This window comes from Palaemon carinicauda, chromosome 11 (assembly GCF_036898095.1).
Source record: "Palaemon carinicauda isolate YSFRI2023 chromosome 11, ASM3689809v2, whole genome shotgun sequence".
Lineage (NCBI taxonomy): Eukaryota > Metazoa > Arthropoda > Malacostraca > Decapoda > Palaemonidae > Palaemon > Palaemon carinicauda.
The window spans coordinates 139,194,341-139,214,518 of NC_090735.1; the positions used below are offsets into that span (position 1 = coordinate 139,194,341).

Below are 20,178 nucleotides of genomic sequence, written 5' to 3' on the forward strand. Positions count from 1 at the left end.
TTGCCAAACGACGTTCCTTAGAGGTCTCGAAAGACTTAAGGAGATCTTGGAGATCTTTATTGTTGGAAAGATCTAAGCCTCTATGTCGAAAGACCGAAGCCAACATGCTCCTGTAGCCCTTAATCGTGGGAGCTGAAAGGGAGCGAACCTTTCTCAGATGTAAAAGAAAATCTGCGATTTGGGCTACAGAGGTACTGGACGAGGACACAGATGCTGACTTGAAACAGTCTCAAAAGACTTCCCACTTCGACTGGTATACTCTAATGGTAGAAGCTCTCCTCGCTCTTGCAATCGCACTGGCTGCCTCCTTCGAAAAGCCTCGAGCTCTTGAGAGTCTTTCGATAGTCTGAAGGAAGTCAGACGAAGAGCGGGGAGGCTTTGATGGACATTCTTTACGTGGGGCTGACGTAACAGATCTACCCTTAGAGGAAGACTTCTTGGAAAGTCTACCAGCCATTGAAGTACCTCGGTGAACCACTCTCTCGCGGGCCAGAGGGTAGCAACCAACGTCAACCTTGTCCCTTTGTGAGAGGCGAACTTCTGCAGTACCTTGTTGACTATCTTGAATGGTGGGAATGCATATAAGTCCAGAAGAGACCAATCCAGTAGAAACGCGTCTATGTGGATTGCTTCTGTATCTAGGACTGGAGAGCAATAGATTGGTAACCTTTTGGTCAACGAGGAGGCAAAGAGGTCTATGGTGGGTTGACCCCAAGTAGCCTAAAGACTCTTGCCCACGTCCTTGTGGAGGGTCCATTCTGTGGGTATCACCTGACCCCTCCGACTGAGACAGTCTGCCAAGACGTTCAAGTCCCCCTGGATGAATCTCGTCAACAGGGAGATGCCTCGATTTCTCGACCATAAGAGAAGGTCCCTTGCGATCTCGAGCAGCGTGAAGGAGTGTGTGCCTCCTTGCTTGGAGATGTACGCCAAAGTTGTGGTGTTGTCTGAGTTGACCTCTACCACTTAGTTTCGAAGAAGCTTTCGAATATCATCAAGGCCAAGTGGACTGCTAATAGCTCCTTGTCGTTGATGTGCATGCTCTTCTGACTTGAGGTCCACAGACCCGAGCATTCCCGACCGTCCAGGGTCGCACCCCAACCCAAATCCGACGCGTCTCAGAACAAAACGTGGTTTGGGTTCTTGACTGCTAGGGATAGTCCCTCTCTCAGACTGATATTGCTGTCCCACCATTTCAGGCATGCCTTTACTGGTTCGGAGACTGGGAATGATACCGTCTCTAACGTCTTGTCCTAGTTCTAGTGAGAGGCTAGATGAAACTGGAGAGGCAGAAGGTGTAGTCTCCCTAGAGAGACAAACTGCTCCAAGGATGAGAGAGTCCCTACGAGACTGTTCCAACTCCTGACTGAACAAACGTTTTCTTTTCAGCATTAGTTGGACTTCGAGCATGGCTTGTTCTATTCGGTGGCAGACGGAAAAGCCCGAAAAAAAAAAAACTGGACTGCGAATCTCCATCCCCAAATATAGAATAATCTGAGATGGGATCAGTTGGGACTTTTAGGTTGACCAAAAGTCCCAACTCCCTGGCCAGACTCAACGTCCAATGTAGATCCTGCAGACAGCGAAGACTGGACGATGCTCTGAGAAGCCAGTCGTCCAAGTACAGGGAGGCTCGGATCCCCGATAGATGGAGGGATTTTGCCACATTCCTCATGAGCCTCGTAAACACGAGAGGAGCAGGACTGAGGCCAAAGCACAGGGCTCGAAACTGGTACCCCACATTCCTGTAAACAAACCTCAGAAACGGTTGGGAATCCGGGTGTATAGGAATGTGGAAATATGCCTCCTGAAGGTCGAGAGAGACCATCCAGTCGCCTTCCATAAATGCTGTCAAGACAGCCTGGTAGACTTCATCGTGAAGTTTGTCTTGACAATGAACACATTGAGCGCACTTGCCTCTTACGTACTCCTGCAGTGAACATGGCTGCCAGATCATTGGAGCCTTCCCTGAGGGACTTGTTCCTGCAGAGAACGTGGCTGACAGATCATTGGAGCTATCCCTGAAAGCCTTGTTTATGCATGACATAATTGTACAGCAAAACTTCAAACGCTCGAAAATAGCTCTGAAGTCGACCTGTAAAATCTTGGAGCGTCTCATGGCCAGGCGCCAGGGAGAGTCTATGAGGTTTGAGAAGTCTATCTGGGCAGAGGCAGGAACTCCCAAGCCGAGAACTTCTCTCGTGTCATATCAGACCCTCGCTCTATAAGCCAGCTTAAAAGTAGGGAAAGCAAAGGCTGTCTCCCCCAAACTCCTCCTGGTGATAAACCAGTCGCCTAGCAAACGTAAAGCTCTCTTAGAAGAGCGAGAGAGCACTAGCTTATAAAACAACGGCTTCGAAGTAGCTAGGCCTAGTGTAAACTCTGACGTTTAGGCGAACGAGGAGCAGCAGTTACAAAAAGATCCGGACAAAGATCCTTAAAAATCAGCATGATTTATTTAAAGTCCATAGAGGGCTAAGCAGCTTTAGGCTCCTCTCTGCCTGACAGAGTCCTCAAGGGAATATCAGTAGGAGGGGGAACAGCAACTTCCTTATTTGAAGGAACCTTGTCCGACAATAGCCGAGTCTCAAGCAAGGGAGAGACCTACCGTGGTGGCAATGCTTTACAAGCAGAGTCCACACGCACTGGTGCATTAGTAGCGGACCAGGACGCAACGTCATGTAACTGCTTAACAGTCTGTGAACTGTCAACAACAACAGGTGCGGGAGGACGCTCGGCGTCCACTCGAAACTGTTTTGACTGCCTAGTTTGAGCAGTCAGAACAACTCTAGACTGCGGTAGTTGATGCTCAGCGTCAAAACAAGTCAACTCAGCTGGCTGGCGAACGTCCTGAACGTCAACAGGAGCATTAGGAAGCGGCCTAACGTCCAAATGCGGCTGAAAATCAACACGTGACCGCATCGAGTGAGGCTCTACATATCGTGACTGACGTGACTTAGCTACGCCAACGTCAACAGGACGCACAAAGGTTCGTTTGGGCGGCTGAAGGCCAGGATCTCGATGAGATAAACGGCTAGGATCAACGTGAACCTTATTGGCAGAATAGTCTTCCATAAGAGAGGCAAGCTTATTCTGCATGTCTTGCCGTACAACCCATTTAGGATCAACGGGAATGGTTGCGGTAAGAGACGAGGGTAACGTCTGTGACTGCAAAACCTTGCCTACAAAAAGACTCTCGGAGTCTGTGTTACGCTTTTGTTTAGGCGGCGAGCAGTCTTCCGATGACTGCATAGGGTCAGAGCTGTCCTAATAGTTAAAACCAGGACGCTGGACCTGTCCTGAAAGGACTGACTTTCACTTAAAGGGCCTCGAAACCTTGTTCCACGGTTTCTTATGCGAAAAGCCTTCAGATGACGAGGAGAAAATCGTCTCTCTCGCCTTATGGTAGGGGTGATCTTGGTGAGATACGCCTGATACCATAGAGGGAACGTCTGTTCGCTGATCAAGGCCTCTCGAACCCATAAGTCGTACGACATTACTTCTCCCCTGGGCTTGGGAGCTTGCAAGAGGTCCCGGACTAGGCGAACGACAGGCACGAACAGACGAACCCTCGGTCGCAACACTGATAACACTTTGCGCAATATCACTTTATCACTACGATTTTCTGTTTTGCACTTATTTCACTGAAATCGAATTTTTTTAACAATTCACATTAGGTATGAATAAAACTGATTTCTACCTGAAGCACGCAATTCTACCCTCATCAAAAGGTTATAATTGCGAAATCAGTCGTATAATGTAAGCACATTAATACAAGCAAAAAACAGTAAACATATTTTAAAATAAAAAGATCAGTGGCTGGGGAAGAGACTAAACACTAGTTCATTCAAAACTACGTTTGCAATCTCTCACCGTACAGTGCCTTGGGACGAGAATAAAAACTAAAAACGTTTTATCCTTTCTCCCCGTACAGAGACTAGGGACGAGAGTAACTCGAGAACAACGTTACTCGCTTGGGACGAGAATAAAGATCGGAACGTTCTCTCTCCTCTCTCTCTCTCTCCGTCTCTCTCTCTCTCTCTCTCTCTCTCTCTCTCTCTCTCTCTTGATTTCGCACCGAAGAGAAGAGCCCACTTACGTTTCGTCAAAAAAACAGGTTATTTGACCAAAGGAAAAAAACTGAAAGGTTTTTCAATTAAAAAGTTCCTTTAAAATAGAATTTAAAACATTTAAGCTTTGAAAGAAGAATGAACAAAACGTCAGAATCGATTTACTCTTTCTGCAAAGTGAAACCGTGATACTCTCTCTCTCTATCGTAACGATAGAGCGCAAACTGCGTAGCATAAATAAACTAAACGTTAGTTCATCTTTGAAACAGTACGAAGACTATTCAAAGAAAATCTTTCATAAAATATCTACTAAAAAATATTCATTTAATAAGTTTTAAATCATTAGCTCTGTAAAAGTTATTTACGATTGAAAGGGCTCAACGTTGTTTAACTTCGGTTTCCAAGTTAGGACCGCCTACTCTCAGGAAAGGTCGCATATAAACAAATCATTAAAATTTATCTTGATGTTTAATATAAATGGAAAGCTAATCGAAGAGGCCTAATAAAGGCGGGTGAGATATAAAAAATATATAGAGGAAAATCTATATTAATTTATAATGTGATAAGATAATTGCTAAAAGCCTAAAACACACTTCCGTACTAAGGGAAGGGTCGGCCATTTAAAAGTCAAAGAAAGTCCAAAAAACCATCCAAAGTCATCAAAAATTAAATCTTCCAAAAACGAGTTCAAGATTTAAGTTGAAGATAAAACACCTGCACTGCGAAAGCTCAAACCAAAATGAAGTACTTCACCAAATATGTTGAGAAAACTCCAGGTTCTACAGCGAGTAATGATACGTCTTGTCGTCAAGGTCGACAGAGAAGAATTGAAGGGTTTGTCTACATGCAAGAGTGGTATCTGGCCGATAGTTGGCGCTGGTGGTCACACCCGCAACCTTCATAGCGATCGCTCACGAATTTTTGAGTGTGTTTTCTGTCGAGCCGCTGAGTAGCAGCTATTATATATTCACCGGCTAAGTTAAATATTTAAAAACTGGAAATTTAGAGGAGTGGAAGTTAGTAAAAGAAAATTTTGTTGGGATTGCAAGTGATGTGTGTGGCAAGATGTTTGTTGGGGGCAGCAAACATCTTGCCACACACACGAGGTTATATGGAGTTGGTGGAAGGTTGTTGCAAGCAGTGAAAAGTTCCTACAAAGGTAGTAAAGCATGTGTTAGGAGAGGAAATAAAGTGAACGATTGGTTTCCAGTGAGAGTAGGACTGAGACAGGGATGTGTGATGTCACCGTGGTTGTTTAACTTGTATGTTGATGGAGTGGTGAGAGAGGTGAATGCTCGAGTGATTGGACGAGGATTGAAACTGGTAGACGAGAATGACCATGAATGGGAGGTAAATCAGTTGTTGTTTGCGGATGATACTGTACTGGTTGCAGACACAGAAGAGAAGCTTGGCCGATTAGTGACAGAATTTGGAAGTGTGTGTGAGAGAAGGAAGTTGAGAGTTAATGTGGGTAAGAGTAAGGTTATGAGATGTACAAGAAGGGAGGGTGGTGCGAGGTTGAATGACATGTTGAATGGAGTTACTTGAGGAGGTAGATCAGTTTAAGTACTTGGGGTCTGTTGTTGCAGCAAATGGTGGAGTGGAAGCAGATGTACGTCAGAAAGTGAATGAAGGATGCAAAGTGTTGGGGGCAGTTAAGGGAGTAGTAAAAAATATAGGGTTGGGCATGAATGTAAAGAGAGTTCTGTATGAGAAAGTGATTGTACCAACTGTGATGTATGGATCGGAGTTGTGGGGAATGAAAGTGACGGAGAGACAGAAATTGAATGTGTTTGAGATGAAGTGTCTAGGGAGTATGGCAGGTGTATCTCAAGTAGATAGGGTTAGGAACAAAGTAGTGAGGGTAAGAATGGGTGTAAGAAATGAGTTAGCAGCTAGTGTGGATATGAATGTGTTGAGGTGGTTTGGCCATGTTGAGAGAATGGAAAATGGCTGTCTGCTAAAGAAGGTGATGAATGCAAGAGTAGATGGGAGAAGTACAAGAGGAAGGCCAAGGTTTGGGTGGATGGATGGAGTGAAGGAAACTCTGGGTGATAGAAGGATAGATGTCAGAGAGGCAAGAGAGTGTTCTAGAAATTGCGATTGTGACGCAGTTCCGGTAGGCCCTGCTGCTTCCTCCGGTGCCTTGGATGACCACGGAGGTAGCAGCAGTAGGGGATTCAGCATTATGAAGCTTCATCTGAGGTAGATAATGTGGGAGGGTGGGCTGTGCCACCCTAGCAGTACGAGCCGAACTCGGTTGATTCCCTTGTCAGGCTGGGAGGAACATAGAGAGGAGACGTCCCCTTTTTTGTTTTATTTGTTTGATGCCAGCTACCCCCCAAAATTGGGGGAAGTGCCTTGGTATATGTATGTAAGTATACTTTAAAGACAAAATTTTGAAGAATTTTGTGCATCCCAGTGACCTATAGTACAAACTAAAAATGATATTTTCATAATAAAATAAATTTTTGAATATACTTACCCGATGGTTATATAAAAGAGCTGAAGTCCCCTGACGCCATGGCAGAAAATTCAAATCTCGCGCTATCGAAAATACGGCAGGTGTACCAACCGCACCCTAGCGGTAGAACAGGTGGAACCACACACCATCTCCAGTTCTTCCATGCCTCATAGCCATACCATAGGTAGTCTCTAGAGGGGAGGAGGGTGGGTGTTAAATTTATATAACCAGCGGGTAAGTATATTCAAAAATTAATTTTATTATGAAAATATAATTTTTAAATATAAAACTTACCTGCTGGTTATATAAAAGAGCTGATTGACACCCCTTGGTGGCGGGTCAGAGACAGCTACATATAGAAAATTCACTTAAGGGTTACATACAATAAACTTAAGCGGTTCTCACCTGATAAGGAAGCTGACAGCAATGATACTCTGCCTCATTTCGTCCGCTATCCTTAAGAGATCCAGTAATCCACTCGGGCTGAAAATCTATAGGAGCTGTCAAACGGTACAACCACCTATAACATGACAGAACCTCAACCAAAGATTGCGGAAGACTGACGCCCAATCTCCACAAACAACCATAACAAACGAGTTCCAAGAGATAGAAAAGGGGTATTAGGAAAAAGGGAACGTAGTGGTAGATCATTCACCTACTATCGCATTTGCCGCTATAAAAGGACCCAACGTAAAAAAGTCCTCATAGCGAGTCTGAACATTTCTCAAATAATGGGATGCAAAAACAGACTTACTTCTCCAAAATGTTGTATCCATCAGACTTTGCAGAGAACGGTTCTGTTTAAAGGCCACTGAAGTCGCTACCGCTCTGACTTCATGTGTCTTGACTTTGAGAAGCCTCTGATCCGACTCATCACACTGAGCATGAGCTTCTCGAATCAACAATCTAATGAAAAAAGACAAGGCATTCTTAGACATGGGCATCGAGGGTTTCCGAACTGCACACCACAGAGCGTCTGAGTTACCCCTCAGATTCTTAGTCCTGTCCACATAAAGCCGTAGCGCTCTAACTGGACAGAGTACCCTTTCCAATTCACCGCCAGCCAAATCAGAAAGGTTAGAAATCTCGAAGGATTTGGGCCATGGCCGAGAAGGGTTTTCATTCTTGGCCAGAAACCCCAGTTGCAAAGAACAAATGGCTTTCCCATTCCGAAAACCAATGTTCCTGCTTAAAGCGTGTACCTCACTAACTCTTTTTCGCAGTGGCAAGGGTAACTAGAAAAAGGGTTTTCAAGGTTAAGTCCTTAAATGAAGCCGAGTATAAAGGCTCAAATCTGTCACTCATGAGAAATTCAAGGACAACATCCAAATTCCAGGCAAGGGGAGCTGTTTGAATCTTCTTGGTCGTATCAAAAGAACTAAGCAAATCTTGTAGATCCTTATTATTAGAAAGGTCTAGGTTCCTGTGTCTAAAAACCGTCACCAACATACTCCTGTAACCTTTAATAGTAGATGACGAGAAGTTATGCTTAACTTTAAGGTCCAAGAAAAAATCTGGTATTTGGGAAAGCGAGGTACTGGAAGAGGAAATCGCGTTAGTCCTACACCACTCCCTGAACAACTCCCACTTGGACTGATACACCTTGATGGTTGAAGACCTCCTTGCCCTCGCAATTGCCTTGGCTGCCTTCTTCGAAAATCCTCTAGCTCTAGCGAGTTTTTCGATAGTCTGAAGGCAGTCAGACGTAGAGCTCGGAGGTTTAGATGATTTCGGGCCAAGTGAGGTTGTCTGAGAAGATCGGGTCTCATGGGAAGGCTTCTCGGGAAATCCACCATCCATTCCAGTACCTCTGGAAACCAGCTCCTTGACGGCCATAACGGAGCTATCAGTGTCATTCTGGTCTCTTCGTGGGAAATGAACTTCTGAATCACTTTGTAAAGGATCTTGAACAGAGGGAAAGCATAAACCTCCATGTGTGACCAGTTCATCAGAAAGGCGTCTATGTGCAAAGCTTCGGGATCTGGAACCGGAGAGCAGTAACACTCCAGCCTTTTGGTCTTTGCAGTGGCAAAGAGATCCACGAGAGGTCGACCCCATAACCGCCACAGACTCTTGCAGATGTCCGGGTGCAGAATCCATTCTGCGGAGAGAACCTGACCTTCCCTGCTGAGTCTGTCTGTGCTCATTGTTGACCCCCTGGATGAATCGAGTCAAAAGAGTCACCTTCCTTTCCTCTGCCCAAACGAGAAGCAGTCTTGCAATCTCGTACAGAGGCCAAGAGTGGGGCCCGCCTTCCTTCACAATATAAGCCAGAGCTGTCGTGCTGTCCGCATTGACTTGGACCACTTTGCCCCTGATCTGCTTTTCGAAGCCGATGAGAGCCAGATGAATAGCCAAAAGCTCCTTTTGATTGATGTGGAGAGATGTTTGCTCCACCGTCCAAGTCCCCGAAAGCTCCTACTTCTCTAGAGTGGCTCCCCACCCCGAGTTGGAGGCGTCGGAACACAACACGAGGTCTGGGCTCTTCTGAAGTAAAGACAAGCCTTCTTTCAGTCTGGGCTCGTTGTCCCACCATTGAAGATGAGACTTGATGGAAACCGAGATGGGAATGCAATCCCTGTCGAGGCTGTCCCCTTTCTTCCAATGGCGATTGATATGAAACTGAAGAGGACGCAAGTGCAACCTCCCCAAGGTCACAAACTTCTCTAATGATGAGAGTCCCCAGAAGGCTCATCCAATCTCTTACGGAGCAAAGATCTCTCTTCAGGAACGTTTGGACTTTTAGGAGGGGTGCCTGGATTCTCACCGACGACGGAAAAGCCCGAAAACTCCGACTGTGAATCTCCATCCCCAAATAAAGAATCTCCTGGGATGGAGTCAGTTGCGATTTTTCCGAGCTCACCAGGAGGCCCAGTTCTCTGGAGAGATCCAAAGTCATCTTGAGGTCCTTCAAACAACAATCGGCTGCGGAGGCTCTTATCAGCCAATCATCCAGATACAGAGAGGCCCTGATTCCCCTCGAATGCAGCAAGCTTGTCACATTCAGCATGATCTTGGTAAACAATAGAGGAGCCGTGCAGAGTCCGAAACAAAGAGCTTTGAACTGGAAGACCTTGTTTCCGTCCATGAATCTCAGATAAAGTCTGCAGCTGGGATGAATCGGAAGGTGGAAATAGGCGTCCTGAAGATCTATAGAGACCATCCAATCGTCCTTCCTCACAGCCGCCAGAACCGTTTTCTGAGTCTCCATAGTGAACGTCGAATTTTGGACGTAACCATTTAGCACACTTACGTCCAGAACCGGTCTCCACCCCCCGGAACTCTTGGGTACTAGAAAAAGGCGGTTGTAAAACCCCGGAGACGTAACATCCTACACTTCCTCTATTGCTTGCTTCTCTAATAAAAGAGACGTCTGAAGGAGCATGGCTTGCTTCTTGGGTCCCTCTCTGTATTTGGGCGAAAGATCCACCGGATCTGTGACTAAAGGAGGATTTGCCAGGAAGGGGATCTTGTAGCCCTCCTTTAACACTTGGACGGACCAGGGGTCCGCTCCATTCCTCTCCCAAGCCTCCCAGAAGTGAGTCAACTTGGCACCCACTGCTGTCTGAAGGAAAGGGCAATCAGACTTTACCTCGGCCGCACTTGCCCCCTCTGCCTCTTGGCGTCCTTCCTTCTGGTTTGAAAGAGCCTCTTCCAGAGGACTTCCCACGAAAGGACTGAGGTCGAAAACCAGAAGAGGATTCCTTAGGTTTACGAGAGGAAAACGTCGACGGCAAAACTTTCCTTGTCGTATTAGTAACCAAGTCATGCGTGGCCTTCTGAGTGAGGGCAGTAGCCACCTCGCCTACCAATTCTTGCGGAAATAAGGTATTAGCCAAAGGTGCGAAAAGAAGGCCCGTTTTCTAGTAGGGAGACACTCCTGCAGAGAGAAAAGAGCACATCGTGGCCCTTTTCTTGAGGATTCCAGCTGTAAACAAGGCAGCAAGCTCGTTGGAGCCATCTCTCACACCTTTGTCCAAGCAGGACATCAAATGAACCAGACCACTAGTGTCCGTTTCCGTCATATCGGAGACCCTCTTACTCAAAGCCCCCAGAGCCCAGTCTAAGAAATTAAACACTTCGAAGGCCCTGAACAGACCTTTAAGCAAATGGTCGAACTCTGGAATAGACCACCAAATCTTCGTTTTCCTTAAGGCAAGACGACGAGAAGCATCTACCAAACTTGAAAAATCCCCTTGGGCAGACGAAGGAAAACTCAAGCCCAACACTTCACCAGTCTCGTACCACACACTAGATTTAGAGGCTAACCTAGCGGGAGGAAAGGCAAAAGATTTCTTGGAGTCCAACCAGGAACCCATTAATTTCAAGGCCCGTTTAGAGGATCGAGAAAGAACCATCTTGGTATAAACTGGAACCTTGGTAGCTTTACCTAAGATGAACTCAGAAGGCGGAGAACGAGGGGCCACAGGAGTAAACTGATCCGGGAAAATTCCAGTAAGAATCAGCATAAACTTGCGAAGATCCACAGCATGCTGATAATGCTTCTCCTCCTCATTCTCAGAGACTTCCTCAATAGGATCATATCCTCATCCGACTTTTCCTCAAGTTCGTCTTCTGGCAGTGCAGCAACTGCTGCAGCCTGAACCGAAGGAACAAAGTCTGGATGGGATTGCCTGTCAAAGCCAACATCTGCATCTACCTGACGGGGAGAAGTAGAAGTAGATTGATGCGAAACACGGACGGGTAGACGATCTTCTTCAACCAACAACTGCCTAGACCGCTTAGAATCCGACTGCTGTTGAACAGAATGACGCTTGGAATCAGAAGGCAACTGCCGAAGATCGCTGAGAGGACGCGTAGAGTCCGAAGACTGTTGACACGAACGATCAAAGCTGTCAAGATGTCGACGCTGCGAATCGATGTTTTGACGCGACGCGTCCACAAGTTGTTGACGCGGGCGATCCACTACTTCAAACCGTTGATGCATCTCGTCCACTTGTCGCCGCCGATGTTCTTCCACACGACCAGAAAGCAAAAACTGGTCAACCAAAACTCTCTCACGCGACTCATCAAAATCAACCTGGCGTTGGACACTATGAAAATCAACCTGGCGTTGGACACTATGAATGGGAGACCGCCTAAGCGATAACTCGTCAAGACCAGAGACCATCGAACGCCTGTGCGATAACTGGTCTGACACCTGACGCCCAGACATACCGCCAACACCTGGTTGATAAGAATCCATCAACGACGAGAGTTGTTCCTTCATAGACACAAGCACAGACCATTTAGGATCAACAGAACTCCCTAAAGGAATATTCGCACCAATGTCACCACGTATTTCGGGAGAAGAAAGCCAATCTGAAGGAAGAGGGGGTGCATGAATAGTAACAAGGTCTGAATTGGAAGGAATTCTATCCACACAAACACGGTGATCTGGACGTTTAGCCGGAGTGCAAGCGATGGGAGAACGGAAACGTTCCGGTGAACCCCACGAACTACATCCTGGCCGCACAGGCGATTCCTGACGCTGTGAAACATCATGCGTCCGTTTAAGCGGTCTTGACGCGCGACGCCAGATCTCACTCCCCGACCCTTCATCGGAAGACGGGGATAACGCATGAACCTCACCTTTCCTACGATGAGGGTGAACGACCTGAGCTACGGCAACAGGAACGTTCGAGGGGACGCCTGCACGATTGATGACGCTTCTCGTTCCCTTAAGCCGTTCGACATTACTTCTCCCATGGGTTCGAGAGCTCGAAAGAGGTCTTAGGCTAGGTGAACGACAAGATCGTGCAGACGCACCCTCCGCAACACTAAACACATTAGCAACACTTGTCACAATACCGAGAGAGTCACGACTTTTCGGTACACCATCAGACACTGAAACACTTTCCACAGTTCCGACAGGATCACGGTTTTTCAATACCTTTAACTCGGAAAAAATCGTATTCCTATCGGCTGCTAAGGACTCAACTTTCTCACCAAGAGTCAAAATAGCAGTAAACATGTCTTTCATAGTATGTTCCCGATCTACCACCACGGGGGAAGGAACAGGATTAGGAACAATAACATTAGGTAAGGCTCTATCCACAGATCGTGAAGAACTACGCCTAACTATCTCTCTCTAGTCTCCTAACATAACGATCGTATGTAACAAAATCATCATCAGTTAAAAAAAGACACTCATTACACCTATCATCAAATGAACAAAATTTACCCCTACATTTCACACAAATATTATGAGGATCAATAGATCCTTTAGGAAGTCGAGTACGACACCCTTCACTAACACACCTACGCTGAGCAGGGGAGGAGTCGGCCATTTTGAATGGTAACGTGAAAGACCGACGAGCAAAAAGTAAGGGAAATATCAATAAAGATAATCTCAAACAAAATTATTTCAAGACAAGAAACAAGTGAAAACAATTAAAGATAGCTTAAACTCAAAAAAGAACGTTGTACATCACCAAACAACTTCCCAAGAGAGTAAAACCACGAGAGCGAACTTCTATATGTCAGCCAGCTATGACGGCAGAGAGAAGAACTGGAGATGGTGTGTAGTTTCACCTGTTCTACCGCTAGGGTGCGGTTGGTACACCTGCCGTATCTTCGATAGCGCGAGATTTGAATTTTCTGCCATGGCGTCATGGGACTTCAGCTCTTTTATATAACCAGCGGGTAAGTTTTATATTTAAAATTACTACTGTATATTGTACACAATTCTAGTCCTATAAATAAATAATGACCTCCCATTTTAACAAATTGAAATTTTAATGATTTTTCCACTGTATCATAAACCTGAAGTTTGGTAATGACAGAATTTAACCATCACAGTGCTTTAAGAATAATTGCATTTCACAACCTACCCTAGAAAGGGAAGTACTAAAGGAAAATGTTCATGATGACAAGTACTTCCTAGTTTCAACCTCTAGAGACCAGAATCTACTAATATAGTACAGCAAACTATAAGGTCCATAAATCAAAAAATTGCCAATCAACAAATTTTCAACAGTCCAATCTCCAAGCCATGGAAAGTAATATAATTTTATAATTAATCTTATCTCTTGTACAGTATTTCAAATAGCATACTACTCGCGGTTTTGAGCTCACTACAGATATTCCACTTCGTGGAAGCTTTTACATGACTTATGAGCTTCCACCAAGTGGAAGGGCTTTTAGACTTAATCAATTAAGAATAAAGAGAAAATTGCAAATATATGTACCTAATATTGATAATGATAAAAATATTAAGAATAAAAATAAAACCTTTAAAAATTACCATTTTATACTTTCCATTACTCTTGAAAATTTGAATGATCTTATATTATTTAGCCATGAAATTTATAGCATAAAAAATAGCATCACTTAAAATAAATTACTTTTTTAAATTCATACCTATGACGCATGAGAGCTAGAAGCATGAGGTTCCTGATGTGCATCAGCGTAGGCCAGTATCTTCCATTAGTTCTCGGAGGTGGGACTTTGTCCTTGAAAAGCTCTTCACTTGAAAGCATATACTCACGTAAAAGGGTCTTAACTTCCCTTGCACTACAAAGGTTATCTTCAATCACAACTTTGTGGATATAAGCAGCTAGATGGTGGTCAACAGGTGACACTAGTGGCACAGGCTGGAATATTTATTTCAGAGAGAAAACACTTATAAAAGTGCACAGTAAAAATAGTGACCTGTCAACTTAACAGATGCTTTGGGAGTCCTGCATTCTTATAAGTAACAAAATCATATTCCACAACTAATAGTAATTCGAAACTTATACCATCTACAACACTTTACATTTACCATTTAATATAAGATTTTTTAGCAAGATTCATCATATAAAGAAGTCTGATAAGTTGGGGTCTGTTGAGTTGTAACAATTTTTTTCTAAATCAAAATGATCTCTTTCAATACAAACCTATCATTAATATAAGCCATAAATGTTAGACATTCCATTCCTGACCTAAAAAAAAAAAAAAGATACTCTACTGGTTGAATGGCCACACAGTGCTTGTGCCCCATAGATACTTGGTTTCAGGCAGACAACAGCCTCATTTCTCGTGTAGACTGTTATAGTTACAGTCAATCAGTGATTTTAAGGTGTAATATATAAGTATTTGCTGTTGAAGATGAGTTTGTACAGAAAAAATTTTCCATACAAAACCTACTCCGTCGGACGGGCCATCACATCATACAGTGAAAGCTTTTTGTAGCCTCCTTTTAGTTGCCAACAGTGGTCATTTTCTACCTTCTAGTATACCTCTTTTCCCACTTTCTAACATCTTGTCCAACTTCTTACAACTTTTAATTCATGGTGCAACTAGGGGTTTGCACACAGATGCTGAATGGCCTCCTAGGCACAGTGCTAGGCATAAGACTCAAAATTCACAAATCTAATCCAACCTAAACTAACCTTATCATTTACTAGATCAAGCTGCAATTTAGCTGGAAGGAATACACTGACTGGAGTGAAAGACTAAAATTGGAGCTCAAGATATTGAGATAAGCAAAGAAAGCACAGGCTCTAAAGTGATCTGAGAGTTTTACTGTTACTCTAGAGTGATCAGAGAGTTTTACTGTTAAATTAAAAACCTGGAAAGATGTTAAACTAAAGACATCTTGTTCCGACATTAATACGCTATTTATAGGGATATCCTTTCGGAGAAGCTGAAAGACGAGCCATGATCATTTTAGCGAGGGATAACCACCCCAACCGCTAGTTAGCGGGTGGTGGTGGTGGGTGCGGGGGGTTAGTCAGCGACCCCGCTCACACACCTGGGCTTAGCAACCGCTTCTCTTTCTGTCTCAGTAGAGGAGAGTCATACTGCCGCTCTCTCCCAGTTTAGACTTGCTATTATTAATTCTTTATCTTTTTCTTTTCAGCCTTGTGCTTGATTGCCTGCTTGAGTCCCATGCGTACCTGTCCAGGTCCCGAAGGCTGCATTTGTGGTACCTTCATGTCCGCTGTAAAGACGGACCTCCACCTGCTGTGTCTGGCTTGCCAGGGCCACTGATGTTCACTGGACAACACCTGTAGTGAGTGTAGAGAATGGTCTGCCTCCCAGTGAGAGAGGTTCGGGTGGCGTAAGAGGAAAAAGGCTAAGTGCGATTCTTCTCCTTCGGGGTCATCCTCGAAGTCGAAGAAATCACTGTCTTCTTCTTCTACCTGCCAATCTCTTCCCAAAGCTGCTCCTTAGCTCCTCCTCTCAGGGGAACAGCCAAGTAGCAGCACAGCCATAATTACTCAAGGCCAACCTCGCAGGTCAAGCGACAGTACTAACTCCCCTTGCAAGTCGGTCCCGCCCCTTCCTCGGGGAGTGCTTGTTCAATCACTGACCTTTTGTCTTTTTGGCCATCACTGGGCATTGATTGTCTCTTGCTTGCGAGAGAGAGAACCGCTTGTGAGCGGGCTGCTTAAACTTACACATCTACCCAAAGGGCAGGGACAGAGCCGAGTCCTAGGCAATGTTCTCCTTCAGAAGGAAAAACCTCTCCCCTGGGAGGAAGCTTCCAAGCTTCTTGGGCTTGAAGCAGTTTCACTCTCAGGTGGTTTCTCCAGAACATTCCCCTTCAGAAGATTGTCGGGTAGAAAAGTTTCTGACCCCTTGTCACCATGGGCATGCTCCTCCCCTCAGCGGTAAGGAGACGCCTCTTCGAACCCTTGGGTTCAGGTCACAATGTTCATTAGGGATCTCGTAAAAGGTCTCGCCTCAGGCTTGCGCGACCCTGAGCCTCTGTGCTTCCATTATGTTGAGCCTTAAGGCTCTCATGACCCAGGACCTTTGGGTCTTAGTCTTGCTAAGTCTTCGGGCTTGCGGGACCTTGGGCGTTTGGGCTCTGGTTGAGCCTTCGGGTTCTCGTAGCCTAGGACCTTTTGGTCCTCGTCACACTGAGCCTCTGGGCTCCCATCACGTTGAGCCTTCGGGTTCCCGTTGCTCTGAGCTTTCGGGCTCCCGGAACCTTGATTACGCTGAGCCGTCGGGCTCTCATGCCTTCCGTCAAATTGAGCCTTCGGGTTCTTGTGGCCCACAACCCTCGGATTCCAGTTGCCCTGAGCCTTCAGGCTCTCGCAACCCAGGTTACACTAAGCCTTCGGGCTCTCGCAACCCAGGTTACGCTAAGCCTTCGGGCTCGCGCAACCCAGGTTACGCTAAGCCTTCGGGCTCTCGTGACCGATGTCACACTGAGCCTTCGGGCTCTCGTGACCAACGTCACACTGACCTTTCGGGATCTCGTGACCTACGTCACACCGAGCCTTCAGGCTCTCGTGACTCACATTACGTTGAGCCTTCGGGCTCTCATGACTCGTGTTACGTCGAGCCTTCGGGCTCTTATGACTTGCGTTACATTGAGCCTTCGGGCTCTCACGAATGGTGTTACGCTGAGCATGCGGGCTCTCCTCGCGCCAGTTACGCTGAGCCTGCGGGCTCTCCTCGTGCCAGTTACGCTGAGCCTCCGGGCACTCCTCGCACCAGTTACACTGAGCCCCGGGCTCTTGTAACCCTCATGGACCTTCTGGTTCTCATCTCAATAGTTTTGACACGAGGCGTGTTTCTGCGACGTAAAACCCTTGGGTTCTCATCGTGCCGAACCCCAGAGTTCGCGTGACTGGGAGCTTTCACGCTCCACGATTGACCAGCCCCCCTTGGGGTTTGATCATCCTGCCCGTTCTCAGTCCCATGATACGTTGTGCTGGTCTCAGCGTGGCAAGACGGAACAGTGTAGACCACCAAGCAGCGTCATGTGACAGAGCAGCGGATCGTGGTTTTCCACCTCCACGAGACATGCCCCGTCACCTACCTCTTGGTCACACAGCACCAACCAGTTCTGCCAGCTGCGCCATCCTCATCTCTGGAAGAGATTTCATTTCCTTTCTTGTCTACAGAAGGTATCCCCTCTCAGGGAAACCTCCTTGAAAGACGAGACTCCCATCAGTCTCGCCGGTCGCACATATCTCCACCTGCCCCAAAAACAGCCTTCGCCTACTCGCTGCTCCCCTCTCTGTCTTTTGCCCCCACAAGGTAAAATGGTAGAAGCGCCAGAGCACCCAGGTGCTCAGAAGTTCCAACGCCCAGACCATACCCCGAAGGAAAGGCTAGTACCAATCCTGCCGGCAGGAAAGATGGTTAAGAGAACTTCACAGGTCCCTAAGCCCTGGGCATCGTGCTGCACCAAGGACCCCTGTCCCAGTACATCGGACCCCATGGATGAGCACATTATTTAACATGATGCGAGAGGCCGTGATGGGGGCCATTCCCCATTCCCAGTTCCCATTCATTGTTGAATGCTCTCCTCCTAGGCACCTCTCCTCCTGCTGACCACAGGAGGAGCTTTAAGGACTCTGCTCTGGCAGTTCTCCCTCGAAAGGAAAAACTGATCTCTCCTCGTAAGAGGTCTTGGGAAGAGAGCACTCCAGAACCCCAAGCGAGTCCCCTGCAGTTCAGGGTTCCTCAGGCCAGACCCAAGGGTAAGAGGAAGAGGATCAGACTGTCTCCTCCTAAGGAAAAAAGGGCAATCTCCTTCGCAATTTCCAACGACCTCCAGCGTTGTATGACGTGGTTCCCCCTCCTATAAAGGACCAAAGCCCTCATAGGCCAGAAGCAGTAAGGCCTACTCTGATGGAGGAACTGCTGCTGCAGCTCAGGCAACCCTAGGACTTATTTACAATCCCTGAGTCCTCCGAACGAGCTCCCACACCTTGGTGCGAGAGGCAGAGGGAGGTCTCATCCGACACGTCAACAGGCCTATCCCGATGACAACTTCGACCCACCCAGGACTCCTATGGATGAGAGCTCGGAGGTGGATGAGCAATTTGATCACGAGGGTGATCTTTTTCCAGCTGCCGCTAGCCCTAAAGTCCTTGACCAAGTATATGGCACTCACAGACCCCTGAAGCCAGTGCAGCTTTGCCCTGGTCAAAGGGGTTCAGGAATGCCTGGCAGAAGGGAGTGGCTCTGGCCACAGGGTCCTCCTCCTCCTATTGCTCAAATGCCTCCATGAAACTCCTACTGCCGCCTTATGTACTGCAGAGGAGACACTATGAAATCCTCAATGAACCTCTTCCACCTTTGCCTCTAGACCATTCTATAGAAGCTTTCTCGAAGGGTTAAGCCCTTTGAGAAGCTAACGGGACTCTCAGTCTCGTTCTCGGCCTCTGAGATCCTTAATCAGGAAAAAGTCGAGAAGTGTGCCATGCAGTCAACTTTGTGGCTCAATTTCTGGTTGAGATCAGTGGGACAACTGGTTCAGTCTCAGGACTGGTCTCAAGACTCCATGAAGAAGTCGATGAAGTCTTTCCTCTTGTCTGGCACCAGGACAATAGAGTTCCTCTCCCACCAGGTGGTGAACTTTTGGGCTAACACCATCCTGAAGAGGAGGGACTCAGTCATTGGAAGGTTCCATCAGCAACTGCCTTAGGCCAAGGTATCTAGACTGAGAAACTCCCCCTTTGGGGGAGCTGAGAAGTGGAGAAAGTCTAACCATGACTCCCTCATCCAAAAGGCCTTAACATCAAGGCCTTACCAACCTCAACCACACAAGAACCAACCAGCTTCTGGACCTACGACAAATAGGGCTAGGGACCCTAAACAGCAGGATCCTCGAGTGTCTAAAAAGTTTTTTCGAGGCAAAAAGTCCTTCCGTGGAGGGAAGGGAAAGAGGGGATCTGGCCAAGAACAATCCAACTAGGGCGGGTAATCCTCCCACATGTCCACCTGTGGGGGGATGCCTGCAAAGCCGCTGGCTAAGGTGGCTGCACCACGGGGCCGAACCTGAGATGGTCAAGGCGATTCGTTCAGGGTATCGCCCCCATTTACGCTATCTCTCCATCTACTAATTCGGGATCCAGTCCTAGCGAACTCCTATGCAAAGGGATCCGCAAGAGAGTTAACCCTTTGGGCAGAAGTCCAGACCATGTTGGAGAAGGGTGCTCTCCAGGAGGTCCTCGACAGATCCCCAGGCTGCTACAGTTGACTCTTTCTTGTAAGAAAGGCATCTGAAAACTGGAGACCAGCAATCGATATCTCGGCCTTGAACAGGTTTGTCCATCAGACTCCGTTCAAGATGGAGACAGCCGACATGGCCAGAAAAACTATAAGAACGCAGGACTTAGTGCGCATGCTGGATATCAAGGACGCATACTTCCAGCTCCCAATCAATCCATCTACCAGGAAGGATCTAGGATTCATGCTAAATCAGAAGCAATACCAGTTCAAGGTGCTGTGTTCCAGTCTTTCTACAGCACCCCAAGAGTTCACAAGTGTTTTTGCACTTGTGTCATCAAGGGCATCCGTCTCCTAAGATACCCAGACTACTGGCTGATTCTAGCTGACTCGATGGCAGCCCTTCTTGGGACGAGCTTCTAAGGTTCTGGCAAGATCTGGGGATTATGGTAAATCCTGAGAAGTCTCAACTGCTCCCCTCTCAAAATCTGGTAAACCTGGGCATGCTAATAGACACCAAAAGCCACTAAGCTTTTCCATCAGACAAAAGGATTCAGAGGCTGAGGAAGGTAGCACAGCCATTCCTCAGGCAAGAAGATCTCCCAGCCTAGAGCTGGTAGATCTATCCTCTCGGGCCTGTCTAGTTTCCAATGGATGCCTCAGGATGAGAACCCTCCAGTGGCACCTCAAACCCCAGGGGAATCAGTCCACCAATTCCAGGGATCTCCTAGTCCGCATAGT

The 20,178-nt window shown here is 46.7% G+C and overlaps 1 protein-coding gene and 1 long non-coding RNA gene across 2 annotated transcripts in view; both read right to left on the minus strand.

The window, feature by feature from the left end:
- Window positions 1–20,178, minus strand: part of LOC137650244 (uncharacterized) — a 473,662-nt gene that overhangs the window by 328,502 nt on the left and 124,982 nt on the right. The window lies entirely within an intron of this gene.
- Window positions 1–20,178, minus strand: part of LOC137650240 (uncharacterized) — a 203,130-nt gene that overhangs the window by 124,364 nt on the left and 58,588 nt on the right. The window contains exon 4 of the mRNA XM_068383514.1: window positions 13,897–14,129. Coding sequence (XP_068239615.1) covers window positions 13,897–14,129 — 233 coding nt within the window. The remainder of the gene's footprint in view (window positions 1–13,896; window positions 14,130–20,178) is intronic.